This window comes from Nerophis lumbriciformis, linkage group LG01, assembly GCF_033978685.3.
Source record: "Nerophis lumbriciformis linkage group LG01, RoL_Nlum_v2.1, whole genome shotgun sequence".
NCBI lineage: Eukaryota > Metazoa > Chordata > Actinopteri > Syngnathiformes > Syngnathidae > Nerophis > Nerophis lumbriciformis.
This window is the reverse complement of record NC_084548.2, coordinates 25,246,487-25,261,448: the sequence shown is the minus strand read 5'-3', so window position 1 is coordinate 25,261,448 and position 14,962 is coordinate 25,246,487. Positions and strand designations below refer to the sequence as shown.

At 42.0% G+C, this 14,962-nt stretch overlaps 1 protein-coding gene across 1 annotated transcript in view; it reads right to left on the bottom strand.

The window, feature by feature from the left end:
• The window catches only part of LOC133617766 (cilia- and flagella-associated protein 47-like), a 165,910-nt gene that overhangs the window by 120,192 nt on the left and 30,756 nt on the right, over positions 1–14,962 (bottom strand). The window contains exons 16-19 of the mRNA XM_061977973.1: positions 8,962–9,206; positions 8,726–8,856; positions 6,994–7,116; positions 6,787–6,918 (exon numbers count right to left, since the gene is read on the bottom strand). Of these exons, the coding sequence (XP_061833957.1) occupies positions 6,787–6,918; positions 6,994–7,116; positions 8,726–8,856; positions 8,962–9,206 (631 nt within the window). The remainder of the gene's footprint in view (positions 1–6,786; positions 6,919–6,993; positions 7,117–8,725; positions 8,857–8,961; positions 9,207–14,962) is intronic.

The following is a 14,962-nucleotide window of genomic DNA, read 5'->3' as shown; positions in this document are numbered from 1 at the left end:
ACATTTCTTTTAACAGTAAACCTTGCTTGCCTCACCATCAGCAGCTGTTAAGACTATTGTATTGAATCACACCTGAGCCATCATACATATCTTTAATGGACGTGTGAAAGTAAACAATGTGATAAAGAACATTTTACAACAACATACAACAAGACACTGTGTAGGCTGAAATTAGGGGTCGTACTTGATGGCCGCAATCACTTCATGGCTTCACAATAGTTATGGAGTACATAACTAGACGTTGAGTGATCGCTCGACATACATCGCGGACGATAACTGACAGTCTGCTTTGCCAGTCGTAATGCATTCGCTATTTTTCGCAGTCTTCCCTTGTTCACGGGAGCCCGCATTGTCACTGTGTCTCTTTCAACAAATGGACAAAGTTTTTCACTAAGTAGAATCACAGCTGACCTGGACATTCGAAAGTTCTCTTGCCGTTCCTCTGACACAACACACTCGTTGACAAACATATCCCACTAGGCTGCCGTTCTTCCAGGGCTTATCCAAAACCGTTACTCAACATTGCTATGTTGCCGTCTGAGATGTATTGTATCCGAAATAGCTGCAATCGCCCGTTTCCTGCTCTTAAGGTATTCATGTGTGATTTCCAAAAGCGCCTGTACATGTACAAGAAGGAGAAACACGGACATGTCTGGATGACTCGCCTCCATCTTTCTAGTGGTTGCCGCCGAGTTACCAAACGGGTTGTTATGAAGCTGTCTGTGGCGCTTTCTTTCTTATGTCACTTCCTGTGTGGGGCGCGGTCTTTCTGGCGCCACTTCCTCTCCAAACTCAGTTTGTAAACGATCAATGAGTCCATACAAAGCTAAGAGCCGGAGATTCAAAAAATAGACAGCGCACTTCCCTGTGTAATAAAAAGGTCAGAGGAGGGGGACCTTAAACGATGATGTAGTGTGGCTGAGACGAGGCTTAGGCCATACTTGCCAACCTTCAGACCTCCGATTTCGGGGTGGGGGTGGGGGGGCGGGGGTTAAGATATATATATATATATATATATATATATATATATATATATATATATATATATATATATATATATATATATATATATATAAGAAATACTTGACTTTCAGTGAATTCTAGCTATATATATATATTTTATTACATATATATATATATATATATATATATATATATATATATATATATATATATAAATAAATAAAAGAAATACTTGAATTTCAGTGATCATTTATTTACACATATACACACACATAACACTCGTCTACTCATTGTTGAGTTAAGGGTTGAATTGTCCATCCTTGTTCTATTCTCTGTCACTATTTCAGAACACACACATTATACAAATATACATTATAAAATCAATAAGAAAACGGGAGCTCTAATTTGGGAGTCTGAATTAGGATCAGAAGTTCCTATATAAACATTGCGCACTCACGTCGCCATTTTGTATTGATTACTGCAGCTGTGCACTGGATTCATTCACAAATACAAACTACAACTCACAAACACTTTAGAGTTAGGCTCCACCATCAGAATGTGTACTTAAACTTATAAAGATCACATGGATATTATTCAGTGAGTTGATTCACCAAAACTAACCTGTTATACAGGAGGAAAAAGCACACAGGACGTTTCAATCGTTCACAGACTGGTCGCTCTCATCAGAATGACAAGACACTTCCAGTCTGCAGGTGATAGCATTCAATTGGGAAGAAACGCCCTACTGCCACCTAGTGACCAATGTGAATACTGAGAAATGTGTAATGACAGCTCCAAAAACAATTCAAACCACAAAATAAAATAAATAAATCAACACAAAAATGTGACACATTATGGGTGGGTCACATATGCATGTACAGTAGATGGCAGTATTGTCCTGTTTGAAAGTGTCACAACATTGCTGTTTACGGCAGACGAACTGCTTTACGTAGACGAAAACTTGACTGCTGTTGTTGTGTGTTGTTGCCGCGCTGGGAGGACGTTAATGAAACTGCCTAACAATAAACCCACATAAGAAACCAAGAACTCGCCCTCGATCATTAGCTGTTTATATTATGAGAAAGCGGACGTGTGAACAGGCTGTCAACACATCACTCAGGTCCGCATGGAGCTGGAGGGGCCGTGGCCTCCAGCTCCGCCTGAATTTCGGGAGATTTTCGGGAGAAAATTTGTCCCGGGAGGTTTTCGGGAGAGGCGCTGAATTTCGGGAGTCTCCCGGAAAATCCGGGAGAGTTGGCAAGTATGGCTTAGGCTAAATAATTATTTGTTTAAGGGGTTATCCAGATTAGTGTAGATATAGCCTAAGAAAACAAACAAGGGTGCTGAAACAGAACTAACCAACAACTAAGGAAATACTAAACTAAACATGACACGGGCAACGGATCATGACAGATATTCTCACTACGTTTCTTTTGTCGAGCACAAAGAAAAGAACATTTTAGTTAAATGTAAGTTGTGTCTTGGATCAAAGATCCTATCTACTGCCCAAAACAGCAATTCAAATCTGCTGAAACAGCTACAAAAGCAACATGCTTTGACGAAGCTAGTAAAGAGAGACACACAGCGGCTGGATTTTAACGGAGACACTGCTAGCCAGGACAACATTGATAGAGCCATTGCAGCGTATGTGCTAGAAGACATGCAGGCTATTTCTACAGTGGAGTCACCCGCTTTCAGGCAGCTGGATACAGTGGACAGTGAGTACATAACATGGAAAGCAAGCTAAAGAAAACACTCAAAACTCTGCCTCTGCTCATCATTCATCACTGAAGGTACACACACTCTGTCAATTCTCTTATATACTCTTTCATTCTAGACTTCTAGAGTGTTTGATTATCACATCACTCTAAATGTATAGACAATAAAGTTCACAAACATAAAGAGGGATCCTAGTGGGCCAGGCCAATATTTCCTTTTCTCTAAACTAAAACTGGGGAAATGTGTAGAGTGTTCTGGGCTTCAGTACAGTGTTGACCTCATGAAGACATGATTTTATTTCACAATTCCTTGAGAGAGAAAAATGCCTGGTTAGGCGTGTGTATAGCAGTATGTGTGCTGTATATAGTGACATGACATATAATCATGTCATGTGTGCCTTCCTTGGGTGAAGCCAGGTTAACAGCTATGTTGTGACATGTTGTGACATGTTGTTATTATACGGTTTGTTACTTATGTATGTTATGTTGCAGCTATTTAAAATAGTTTTGTCAATTTGTTCTGGCCCAAAATAAATTGGCCCTTTGAAACATATCTTTGTCTTTGTGTGTTGTATGTAGACCACATTACTTAGCAGAGTTCAGTGATGCAAATGCATGTCAAGTTGATCAGCAGATTGTGTTATTCTCCAGTGCAATAACAGTACTGAAATGAAGGCTAAAAGGGCATTAATGGGAGGCTTAAACTTTTCTTTTTTTTTAATAAGTAACTAAATAGTTACTTTTCACAGTACCGCATTACTTTTTGGTGTAAGTAACTGAGTTAGTAACTGAGTTACTTTTGAAATAAAAGTAATTAGTAACTGTAACTAGTTACTGGTTTTCAGTAACTAACCCAACACTGTTTAACAGCGAGAAAGTCTTACACTAGGAAAATACAAAAGCGTGGTGAAAACAGGAATGTTGCGAAGAGCGAGCAAGACTGCCAGGCAGAGTGTGGTGCGAGGCAGGAATAAATAGCTCTCTGATTAGTGACCAGGAGCAGATGAGCGTCCCAACCACTAATAAGAGGCAGGTGACAAAAATCAGCACCCATGGCAACTAAGAACCGCAACGAGAGTGCTGAAACAGAACTAACCAACAACTAAGAAAATACTAAACTAAACAAAACATGACCCGGGCAGCAGATCATGACAATATATATATTTATATTTAATTTAGAAAATAACAAAATGAACGGTGTAAAAATACTGAATCAATTTTTCAAGATTGCATGATGATTCATACAGTTCTGTTTACTTCATATGCCCTGGCTGAGGATCAAACCATCTTCCTGTTCGACAAAAAAAAAAAAAAAATGAACCATCGCGCCATCATGGATCAAGGAAAATAAGGTGTAATATGTTTTCTTATTCTCTTAACGGTGATAGCTGGTGTGTTTATTTTAACAACATAGCCACCCTCAAATGGAGCACAAGCAAGATTGTTTTCTTCTGCTAGTGCAGTGTGTAGCCTGCCTGGTCCAACCCCTGCTTCCGTTCTACCCGAGGTTCGAACCTGAGTCCTCCAAACGCAAGTGCAAGAACGCAAGGCATCAAGCTAAAAGCCAGAGTTGTCAAATTGGTGTCCAGTATGAGCTCTTAAGGTATTAGGCAGTGACATATCAAAACATTCTGGCAGGTCTCCGTTATAATTCATCTCCATTCAATTTAGTGTAACATTAAGTTTGGTGAATAAAAAGTAACAAAAAATTAAAAATTAAAAAAAGAGTACCAAAACTGCCTTTTGAAAAAATGAAGGGGGACATGGAGAGCTGGGCGATATGGCCTTTTTTTAATATCTCGATATTTTTAAGCCATATCGCGATACACAATATATATCTCGATATTTTGCCTTAGACTTGAATGAACACTTGATGCATATAATCACAGCAGTATGATGATTCTATGTGTCTACATTAAAACATCCTTGTTCATATAGCATTAATATATGCTCATTTTAAACTTTCATGCAGAGAGGGAAATCACAACTAAGTCAATTTACCAAAACTGTATTTATTAAACAGTTATTAAGCAGTGGCACAAACATTCATGTCATTTCCAAAACAGAAAGTGCAAGATTGTCAGAGACATTTTAAAACAAGCTGTTAGTGCACTTTTGTGCATGACGTCACTAAGATGACTTATAAAAACAACACTAAATTAAAGTGCACTTTTTGTACAGAACGCCACTACAATAGTTTAAAACATGATGTCACACAAGATATTTCAATACGTGTCACATAAAAATGAGCTGCATATCAAATAGTATATGTCCTACGGTGTTGATGTGGAAATAGTTGCTTTGGCATTTAGTTGGTGTGGCACTGAACCATGCTGTTTTTCTTGGGAATTAATTATTCCTCCATTTGTTACCAGATTCGCACCTTCTTTCTCTCACATTACCACTCAAACCACACCGTTAGCTGTTAGCATCACAGCTAACGTTACCATGTCGCTACCTCTGCTCCGCGGGAGCGCGTGACGTTGCTCACGTGACAGTATGTGACGTATGTAAGAATGTGCGCTTGTTTTAATGTCTCTGTGAGAAGGAGAGACAGGAAAGAGTGAGAAACGCATGCAGTTTAATGCCCCGCAGCTAAAAGCAACTGTGTGAGAACGTATACACCAATATCACGATATAGTCATTTTCAATATCGCAAACTCGCGATATATCGAGTGTACTCGATATATCGCCCAGCCCTAGTGACATGTTCCTTCTGTTCTCCCCCCAAATGACATTCCTGGCCTTTATCATCCTTTGTAATGTTCTAATGCAGGCCATTTTCATTGTTTTTTTTGCAAAAATATGTGTAGGCCAGTGACGTGCGGTGAGGTTGATGGCTGGTGAGGCACTGACTTCATCACAGTCAGATTTACAAACATATGAACCCTAAAGAGTATCTTATTCACCATTTGATTGGCAGCAGTTAACGGGTTATGTTTAAAAGCTCACATTCTTTCCTGCTTGGCACTCAGCATCAAGGGTTGGAATCGGGGGTTAAATCACCAAAAATGATTCCCGGGCGCGGCGCCGCTGCTGCCCACTGCTCCCCTCACCTCCCAGGGGGTGATAAAGGGGATGGGTCAAATGCAGAGGACAAATTTCACCACACCTAGTGCGTGTGTGACAATCATTGGTACTTTAACTTAACTTTAACTTTACACATACAAACTGTAGCACACAAAAAAAGCACATTTAATAAAAAAAACGTTATTATGGTCTTACCTTTACTTATAAATGAAGTCCATGCGCTGCTCTTTTTGAACAAAAGCATCGATAACTTGTTTATAGAAGTCTTCCTTATCTTTCTTCAGTTTTAAAAGTCTCTCTGTCTCGATGGAGATCTTCCTTTAATTATTACCTCCTGCTTCGATTGAAAGTCCAGTTTAGAAAACTGTTTTATTTTAGATATGTAATCCTCCATGTTAAAAGTCCAGGCAAGAGGAAAAAATAAACGATCGCTGCTAACTGTTGCTGCTTGTTGTCACTTCTTCTGCAGCCGAGTAGTCGCAAGAATGATCTCTAGGATCACTAGCGCCCTCTACCACCAGGAGGCGGGATTACTGCGAGCTTCAGCCAGTGCGTCTTCGCAGCTGTTTTATGATTGCTCAGCACAAGAAATACGTTACACACATACAGTTGTTGACAAAATACACTGCACATTATATACCTCAGCTAACTAAACTATGGAAATGTATAATATAATTCATTTAGCAATACGGTCTCACTGCACAGCAGGCCAGCAGTTAGCCGAGTCATTGCGCAATCCATGGTGAGGCTCAACTCAGTGACGTTCCTCAACTGGCTGCTGACTCACCGCAAGTCTCTTCTCAGTATTTGAACGGCAAATGTGAAAATTCAGCGATTTTGAATAAAAATAATCTAAAACAGGTGAAGTTAAATGGAAAATAACTTTATAGTATAATCACTGGATCCATATAACAATTTAATTTTTTTTTTTCTTTTTCCATTTTTTTTTTCCCATGATGGCACGTGAGGCCCCACCTCACCTGCCTCCCCTGACTGCACGTCACTGGTGTAGGTAAACAGAAAAACGAGCTTCCTGGCAAAAGTGGCCCCAGGGCATCGGACACCACTGTCTTACCTCAACGCGAGTGTCAAACTTAATGACAGAGTCGGGGTTGAAGTGGATCTTCAGGACAGCCTTTCCCCGACTCGGCAACACACCCTCGCATGGGCTCACTACCATGCACGGCAGAGGACACACATCAAGAACCTGCAAACAAACAAATCATTTGTTGTCTTAATCTATAAACAAAAACTACACGACAACCAATTGCAGTGCACCTACTCGATAGTACGCATGGTTGTGTCCATTATTGTGTAACACTGCAGTTCGGAAAGAAGGCATATTGAGGGGAACCGATTCAAACATCAGGCGATCCTCTGCTAGCTCAATGCTAGTGCTTCCAACCTGAGGGGACACAATTCATGGAAATTCTCAATTTGGATTATGTCACATTGTATTTACACAGGAAATAGTATCTACACTAGATGCACTTCTTAAAATGATTAAAACCCCACTATGGCTTGGACTCTCACATTATTAACCGTATCCACTCGGCATCCATTGCACCGGTCACCCGGGGAGGGGGTATCTAAGCCGAGGATATCATTTTGGCTTGTGCTTGGCTTTGAGACATTTGTGATTAAGGGCTATATAAGTAAACTTTGATTGATTGATAAATAAATGATACATAAAAAATTACATAATTAGTTAAAAAAACAAAAAACAATGAAAACATTTAAAAAAGTGTTGTATTAAATATTTAATAATATAAATACAAATATTAAACTAAAATGTTTTAATTCCAATACATTTGAAATTAGGAAACTATATGTAATATATATTTACATATGTAACATTGAATATTATATTACATAAATTTTAATCCATCCATTTTCTACCGCTTGTCCCTCTGTGGGTCGCGGGAGTGCTGGATCCTATCCCCAACACAGATAGATATTAAATTAAAAGTATTTTTCAATATATTTTAATATCCTTTTAAGAGCCAACATCCTCTGCAGAGGAACACATGTTATATAAATGTATGCATTTTTGCCTAGAGTATTTGTCCAGATTTTAAGGACCCATTGTACTGGGGTATTTTAAAAATACCCCAGAACTTCAGAGGAAGTTTCCTAACAGACAGCCTTTTTTGCAGAAACCCAGTCCCAGACTGATTGATTTTAAGAAATCAATCAAAAACATTCTCAAACCTGTCAACGCCCAAATTTCCAAGAACTGCATTGTAAATTGTTTACAGCATCATGTGCTTCGTTTCTATCCTTGGTCTAGCTTATGGTCCTCTTTTAGAATACCGTATTTTTCGGAGTATAAGTCGCTCCGGAGTATAAGTCGCACCGGCCGAAAATGTATAATAAAGAAGGAAAAATACTTATATATGTCGCACTGGAGTATATAAGTCGCATTTTTGGGGGAAATTTATTTATTGAAACCCAACACCAAGAATAGACATTTGAATCAAATCAAATCAAATCAACTTTATTTATAAAGCACATTTAAAATTTACCACAGGGGTAGCCAAAGTTTTGAAAGGCAATTTAAAATAAATAAAGAACAGTGAACAACAGGCTGAATAAGTGTACGTTATATGAGGCATAAATAACCAACTGAGAACGTGCCTGGTATGTTAACGTAACATATTATGGTAAGAGTCATTCAAATAACTATAACATATAGAACATGCTATACGTTTACCAAACAATCTGTCACTCCTAATCGCTAAATCCCATGAAATCTTATACGTTTAGTCTCTTACGTGAATGAGCTAAATAATATTATTTGATATTTTACGGTAATATGTTAATAATTTCACACATAAGTCACTCCTGAGTATAAGTCGCACCCCCGGCCAAACTATAAAAAAAACTCCGACTTATAGTCCGAAAAATATGGTAAGCCCAATATTTTGGAATGCATATGTTGGTCATGAAAGTAAGAACAATAATTAAGTAAATACATTGAGCACATGATCATGCTGAAACTAGTCATTTGAGACCTTAGCAATGCAGTGAAGGCGTTGAATGTTTCCATCCAGGACATAGAGATCAAAGTCTCCTTCCTGAGGGGACGAAAAAGAGGCGTGCCACACCACCTCGCATTCTAGTTCCCTGTATGCCTCCACTGTACCTGGGAGAGAGGGATAGACTGGGAATAGTACACTTAAATCCAACACAATAAGGTAAAAGTGATACAAAAGGCGAGGTGATTGCACATATATAAAAATGTTGGAACCTGTGGCTGGTCGAATGGAGAAGAGGATGCCGCTCTCTGGAACAACCGGGCACCAAGTGAATTCAGCCACCTGGTTCCGTGGGTTTCGAAGGGTAATCCAACTCCTGTAGCCTGATGAGGCCAGCAGGTTGCGAGTGGGACTGAGTATCAGCAATTGGGTGGACAGTTCCAAATAATTTCGGACAACTACGGCCTTGACCAGAATCTGTCCAGGATGTTGCTGATTCACTGTATAAGACACAGGTCTGGAGATGAAAACAATTAAATACATAAATATACAGTGGATCCTTGAATATAGTCAATTGCTACATTGCGCTTTAAATACCGCAGCTTCACTACATCGCATATTTTTTTCAATACATGCTTTTTAACTTTTAAAAAAAGCATTTTCTATATGTTTTTGGCCTTAATTAAGTGTTAAAATACAAACCCCGTTTCCATATGAGTTGGGAAATTGTGTTAGATGTAAATATAAACGGAATACAATGATTTGCAAATCATTTTCAACCTGTATTCAGTTGAATATGCTACAAAGACAACATATTTGATGTACAAACTGATAAACTTTTTTTTTTTGCAAATAATCATTAACTTTAGAATTTGATGCCAGCAACACATGACAAAGAAGTTGGGAAAGGTGGCAATAAATACTGATAAAGTTGAGGAATGCTCATCAAATACTTATTTGGAACATCTCACAGGTGAACAGGGAAATTGGGAACAGGTGGGTGCCATGATTGGGTATAAAAGTAGATTCCATGAAATGCTCAGTCATTCACAAACAAGGATGGGGCGAGGGTCACCACTTTGTCAACAAATGCGTGAGCAAATTGTTGAACAGTTTAAGAAAAACCTTTCTCAACCAGCTATTGCAAGGAATTGAGGGATTTCACCATCTATGGTCCGTAATATCATCAAAGGGTTCAGAGAATCTGGAGAAATCACTGCACGTAAGCAGCTAAGCCCGTGACCTTCGATCCCTCAGGCGGTACTGCATCAACAAGCGACATCGTTGTGTAAAGGATATCACCACATGGGCTCAGGAACACTTCAGAAACCCACTGTCAGTAACTACAGTTGGTCGCTACATCTGTAAGTGCATGTAAAACTCTCCTATGCAAGGCGAAAACCGTTTATCAACAACACCCAGAAACGCCGTCGGCTTTGCTGGACCTGAGCTCATCTAAGATGGACTGATACAAAGTGGAAAAGTGTTCTGTGGTCTGACGAGTCCACATTTCAAATTGTTTTTGGAAACTGTAGACGTCGTGTCCTCTGGACCAAAGAGGAAAAGAACCATCTGGATTGTTATAGGCGCAAAGTTAAAAAGCCAGCATCTGTGATGGTATGGGGGTGTATTAGTGCCCAAGACATGGGTAACTTACACATCTGTGAAGGAGCCATTAATGCTTAAAAGGTACATACAGGTTCTGGAGCAACATATGTTTCCATCCAAGCAACGTTACCATAGACGCCCCTGCTTATTTTAGCAAGACAATGCCAAACCACGTGTTACATCAACGTGGCTTCATAGTAAAAGAGTGTGGGTACTAGACTGGCCTGCCTGTAGTCCAGACCTGTCTCCCATTGAAAATGTTTGGCGCATTATGAAGCCTAAAATACCACAACGGAGACCCCCGGACTGTTGAACAACTTAAGCTGTACATCAAGCAAGAATGGGAAAGAATTCCACCTGAGAAGCTTAAAAAATGTGTCTCCTCAGTTCCCAAATGTTTACTGAGTGTTGTTAAAAGGAAAGGCCATGTAACACTGTGGTGAACATGCCCTTTCCCAACTACTTTGGCACGTGTTGCAGCCATGAAATTCTAAGTGAATTATTATTTGCAAAAAAAAAATTAAGTTTATGAGTTTGAACATCAAATATCTTGTCTTTGTCGTGCAATCAATTGAATATGGGTTGAAAAGGATTTGCAAATCAATGTATTCCGTTTATATTTACATCTAACACAATTTCCCAACTCATATGGAAACGGCAGCGACAGTGAAACCTGGAGAGGTGTTATTGGGAAGAATGGCCGCCCGGATCTGAACCCGAGTGGTGTTCTGTTATTGGACTTTTGTGCTCGTCACAGATTGTCGATAACAAACACCATGTTCAAACATAAGGGTGTCCATATGTGCACTTGGCACCAGGACACCCTAGGCCGCAGTTCCATGATCGACTTTGTAGTTGTGTCATCGGATTTGCGGCCTCATGTTTTGGACACTCGGGTGAAGAGAGGGGCGGAGCTTTCTACCGATCACGATCTGGTGGTGAGTTGGCTGCGATGGTGGGGGAAGATGCCGTACAGACCTGGCAGGCCCAAACGCATTGTGAGGGTTTGCTGGGAACGCCTGGCAGAGTCTCCTGTCAGAGAGAGTTTCAATTCCCACCTCCGGAAGAACTTTGAACATGTCACGAGGGAGGTGCTGGACATTGAGTCCGAGTGGACAATGTTCCGTACCTCTATTGTCGGGGCGGCCGATTGGAGCTGTGGCCGCAAGGTAGTTGGTGCCTGTCGTGGCGGTAATCCTAGAACCCGTTGGTGGACGCCGGCGGTGAGGGATGCCGTCAGGCTGAAGAAGGAGTCCTATCGGGTTCTTTTGGCTCATGGGACTCCTGAGGCAGCAGACAGGTACCAACAGGCCAAGCGGTGTGCGGCTTCAGCGGTCGCGGAGGCAAAAACTCGGACATGGGAGGAGTTCGGGGAGGCCATGGAAAAAGACTTCCGGACGGCTTCGAAGCAATTCTGGACCACCATCCGCCGCCTCAGGAAGGGGAAGCAGTGCAGTGTCAACACCGTGTATGGTGGGGATGGTGCTCTGCTGACCTCGACTGCGGATGTTGTGGATCGGTGGAGGGAATACTTCGAAGACCTCCTCAATCCTACCAGCACGTCTTCCTATGAGGAAGCAGGGCCTGGGGAATCTGTGGTGGGCTCTCCTATTTCTGGGGCTGAGGTTGCCGAGGTAGTTAAAAAGCTCCTCGGTGGCAAGGCCCCGGGGGTGGATGAGATCTGCCCGGAGTTCCTTAAGGCTCTGGATGTTGTGGGGCTGTCTTGGTTGACAAGACTCTGCAACATCGCGTGGACATCGGGGGCGGTACCTCTGGATTGGCAGACCGGGGTGGTGGTTCCTCTCTTTAAGAAGGGGAACCGGAGGGTGTGTTCCAACTATCGTGGGATCACACTCCTCAGCCTTCCCGGTAAGGTCTATTCAGGTGTACTGGAGAGGAGGCTACGCCGGATAGTCGAACCTCGGATTCAGGAGGAACAGTGTGGTTTTCGTCCTGGTCGTGGAACTGTGGACCAGCTCTATACTCTCGGCAGGGTCCTTGAGGGTGCATGGGAGTTTGCCCAACCAGTTTACATGTGCTTTGTGGACTTGGAGAAGGCATTCGACCGTGTACCCCGGGAAGTCCTGTGGGGAGTGCTCAGAGAGTATGGGGTAACGGACTGTCTTATTGTGGCAGTTCGCTCCCTGTATAATCAGTGTCAGAGCTTGGTCCGCATTGCCGGCAGTAAGTCGGACACGTTTCCAGTGAGGGTAGGACTCCGCCAAGGCTGCCCTTTGTCACCGATTCTGTTCATAACCTTTATGGACAGAATTTCTAGGCGCAGTCAGGGCGTTGAGGGGATCTGGTTTGGTGGCTGCAGGATTAGGTCACTGCTATTTGCAGATGATGTGGTCCTGATGGCTTCCTCCGGCCAAGATCTTCAGCTCTCACTGGATCGGTTCGCAGCCGAGTGTGAAGCGACTGGGATGGGAATCAGCACCTCCAAGTCCGAGTCCATGGTTCTCTCCCGGAAAAGGGTGGAGTGCCATCTCCGGGTTGGGGAGGAGATCTTGCCCCAAGTGGAGGAGTTCAAGTACCTCGGAGTCTTGTTCACGAGTGGGGGAAGAGTGGATCGTGAGATCGACAGGCGGATCGGTGCGGCGTCTTCAGTAATGCGGACGCTGTATCGATCCGTTGTGGTGAAGAAGGAGCTGAGCCGGAAGGGAAAGCTCTCGATTTACCGGTCGATCTACGTTCCCATCCTCACCTATGGTCATGAGCTTTGGGTCATGACCGAAAGGACAAGATCACGGGTACAAGCGGCCGAAATGAGTTTCCTCCGCCGAGTGGCGGGGCTCTCCCTTAGAGATAGGGTGAGAAGCTCTACCATTCGGGGGGAGCTCAAAGTAAATCCGCTGCTCCTCCACATCAAGAGGAGCCAGATGAGGTGGTTCGGGCATCTGGTCAGGATGCCACCCGAACGCCTCCCTAGGAAGGTGTTTCGGGCACGTCCGACCGGTAGGAGGCCACGGGGAAGACCCAGGACACGCTGGGAAGACTATCTCTCCCAGCTGGCCTGGGAACGCCTCGGGATCCCCCGGGAGGAGCTGGACGAAGTGGCTGGGGAGAGGGAAGTCTGGGCTTCCCTGCTTAAGCTGCTGCCCCCGCGACCCGACCTCGGATAAGCGGAAGAAGATGGATGGATGGATGGCATATGGAAACGGGGTTTGCAATTTATATTACTGTGCTGTGGCAATCGATAAAGATATTCACCAAGAGGGACTTCCATTTTCGGGTTAAGAGTGAACAATGCTAACAACAACAGGTGGCTAATCTTGGCGCTATTGTATCTTCACCGCAACAATCTGTTTACCAACTTTTAGCAGAACATATTTTTGATGGATTCATTTTCAACTCCTGCCTCAACAATGACACATCCCCACATTGGTGCATCTACACACACATTGTCAAAAGACAACAGCGGGAACAGCAGCAGAGTCGACCCAGTACATCAGGCTAACAAGATTGCTACAATATAAACGAGCTATCAGCAAAAGTGGAGATTCGCTCGTTTAATGCACTTCATCTTTGTCATCAATAACACAGCTTTGGCTTGAGCGATGGGGAATGACAACGCAAACACAAATTGCTAACAAGACGCGGGACTAAAAACAAAGCTTATGATTGTAGCTGCAACTGTTCACAAAGCTTTTTGGAAGCCCAGTTCTAACTAAGAGGAGTTACCCACAAAGTGTTTGCACATCGTGATCAATCGACGGCCATAGCAATGATGCTTGGAAGATATTCCAGGCTACCGGTAAATACTGTAATCTATAGTAGAACACACTCAAGGCTATGATATTGGGTGAAATGAGTGTAAAGGTGACTATATACATGTTATTTCATGTTCAGAGGGCTTTAATAATGTTAAAGGTCGTAAGAAAATGTATTCAAAAGGTCATGGACAGTTTTTTAAAGTTTTAACTATCAAAATATTTTATTTATCATTAATAATCCTACTTTGCAGAAATGTGTTTACCGCAGCCATGTTTGGTACTAACTAACTGCGATAAACAACGTGTTGTGTTTTCAATTCAGCACTCGCGTCCATCCAATGTTTGGACTTGAATTCATTAGTTTTTATAATTTTTTCTCCAAAATTTGTATTTTTTATTTTTCAAAGAAAAAACATCTCATTCACCCTAAATTGGTAATAAGTCGCGAGACCAGTCCAACTAAATCATCGCTAGCCGCCTTAGCAGGACATGGAGGCAGGACCACAAAAGGAAAAAGCACGGCTTTAAGACTGCCCTTAAAACCAAGCTAAATGCTAAACTGTGACTCTAATTTATTATCATTATATGTTTTACAGTGTAAAATGTTTAACAAGCGAGGGCAGCATTTTAAAGGATTACCATGGATTGTGCTTGTATGTATTTTGCTTGTTAACTTTTTCGTCCCAAGCAAACAATAGCAATTAAAAAGAGACCAGAGGATTCTAGAGCTGAATGGTATTTACATATTGGCTTTGTACCGAGGATGTCGTTGTGGCTTGTGCAGCCCTTTGAGACACTTGTGATTTAGGGCTATATAAATAAAGATTGATTGATTGATTGATATTACAACACTCACTTTTTTTGCAAACGTCGCTCAAACGCTGATGGAGCGTACGATGGCGGGCGTCTCCATTGCTATACTATACAATGCTATAATACTATACTTTAA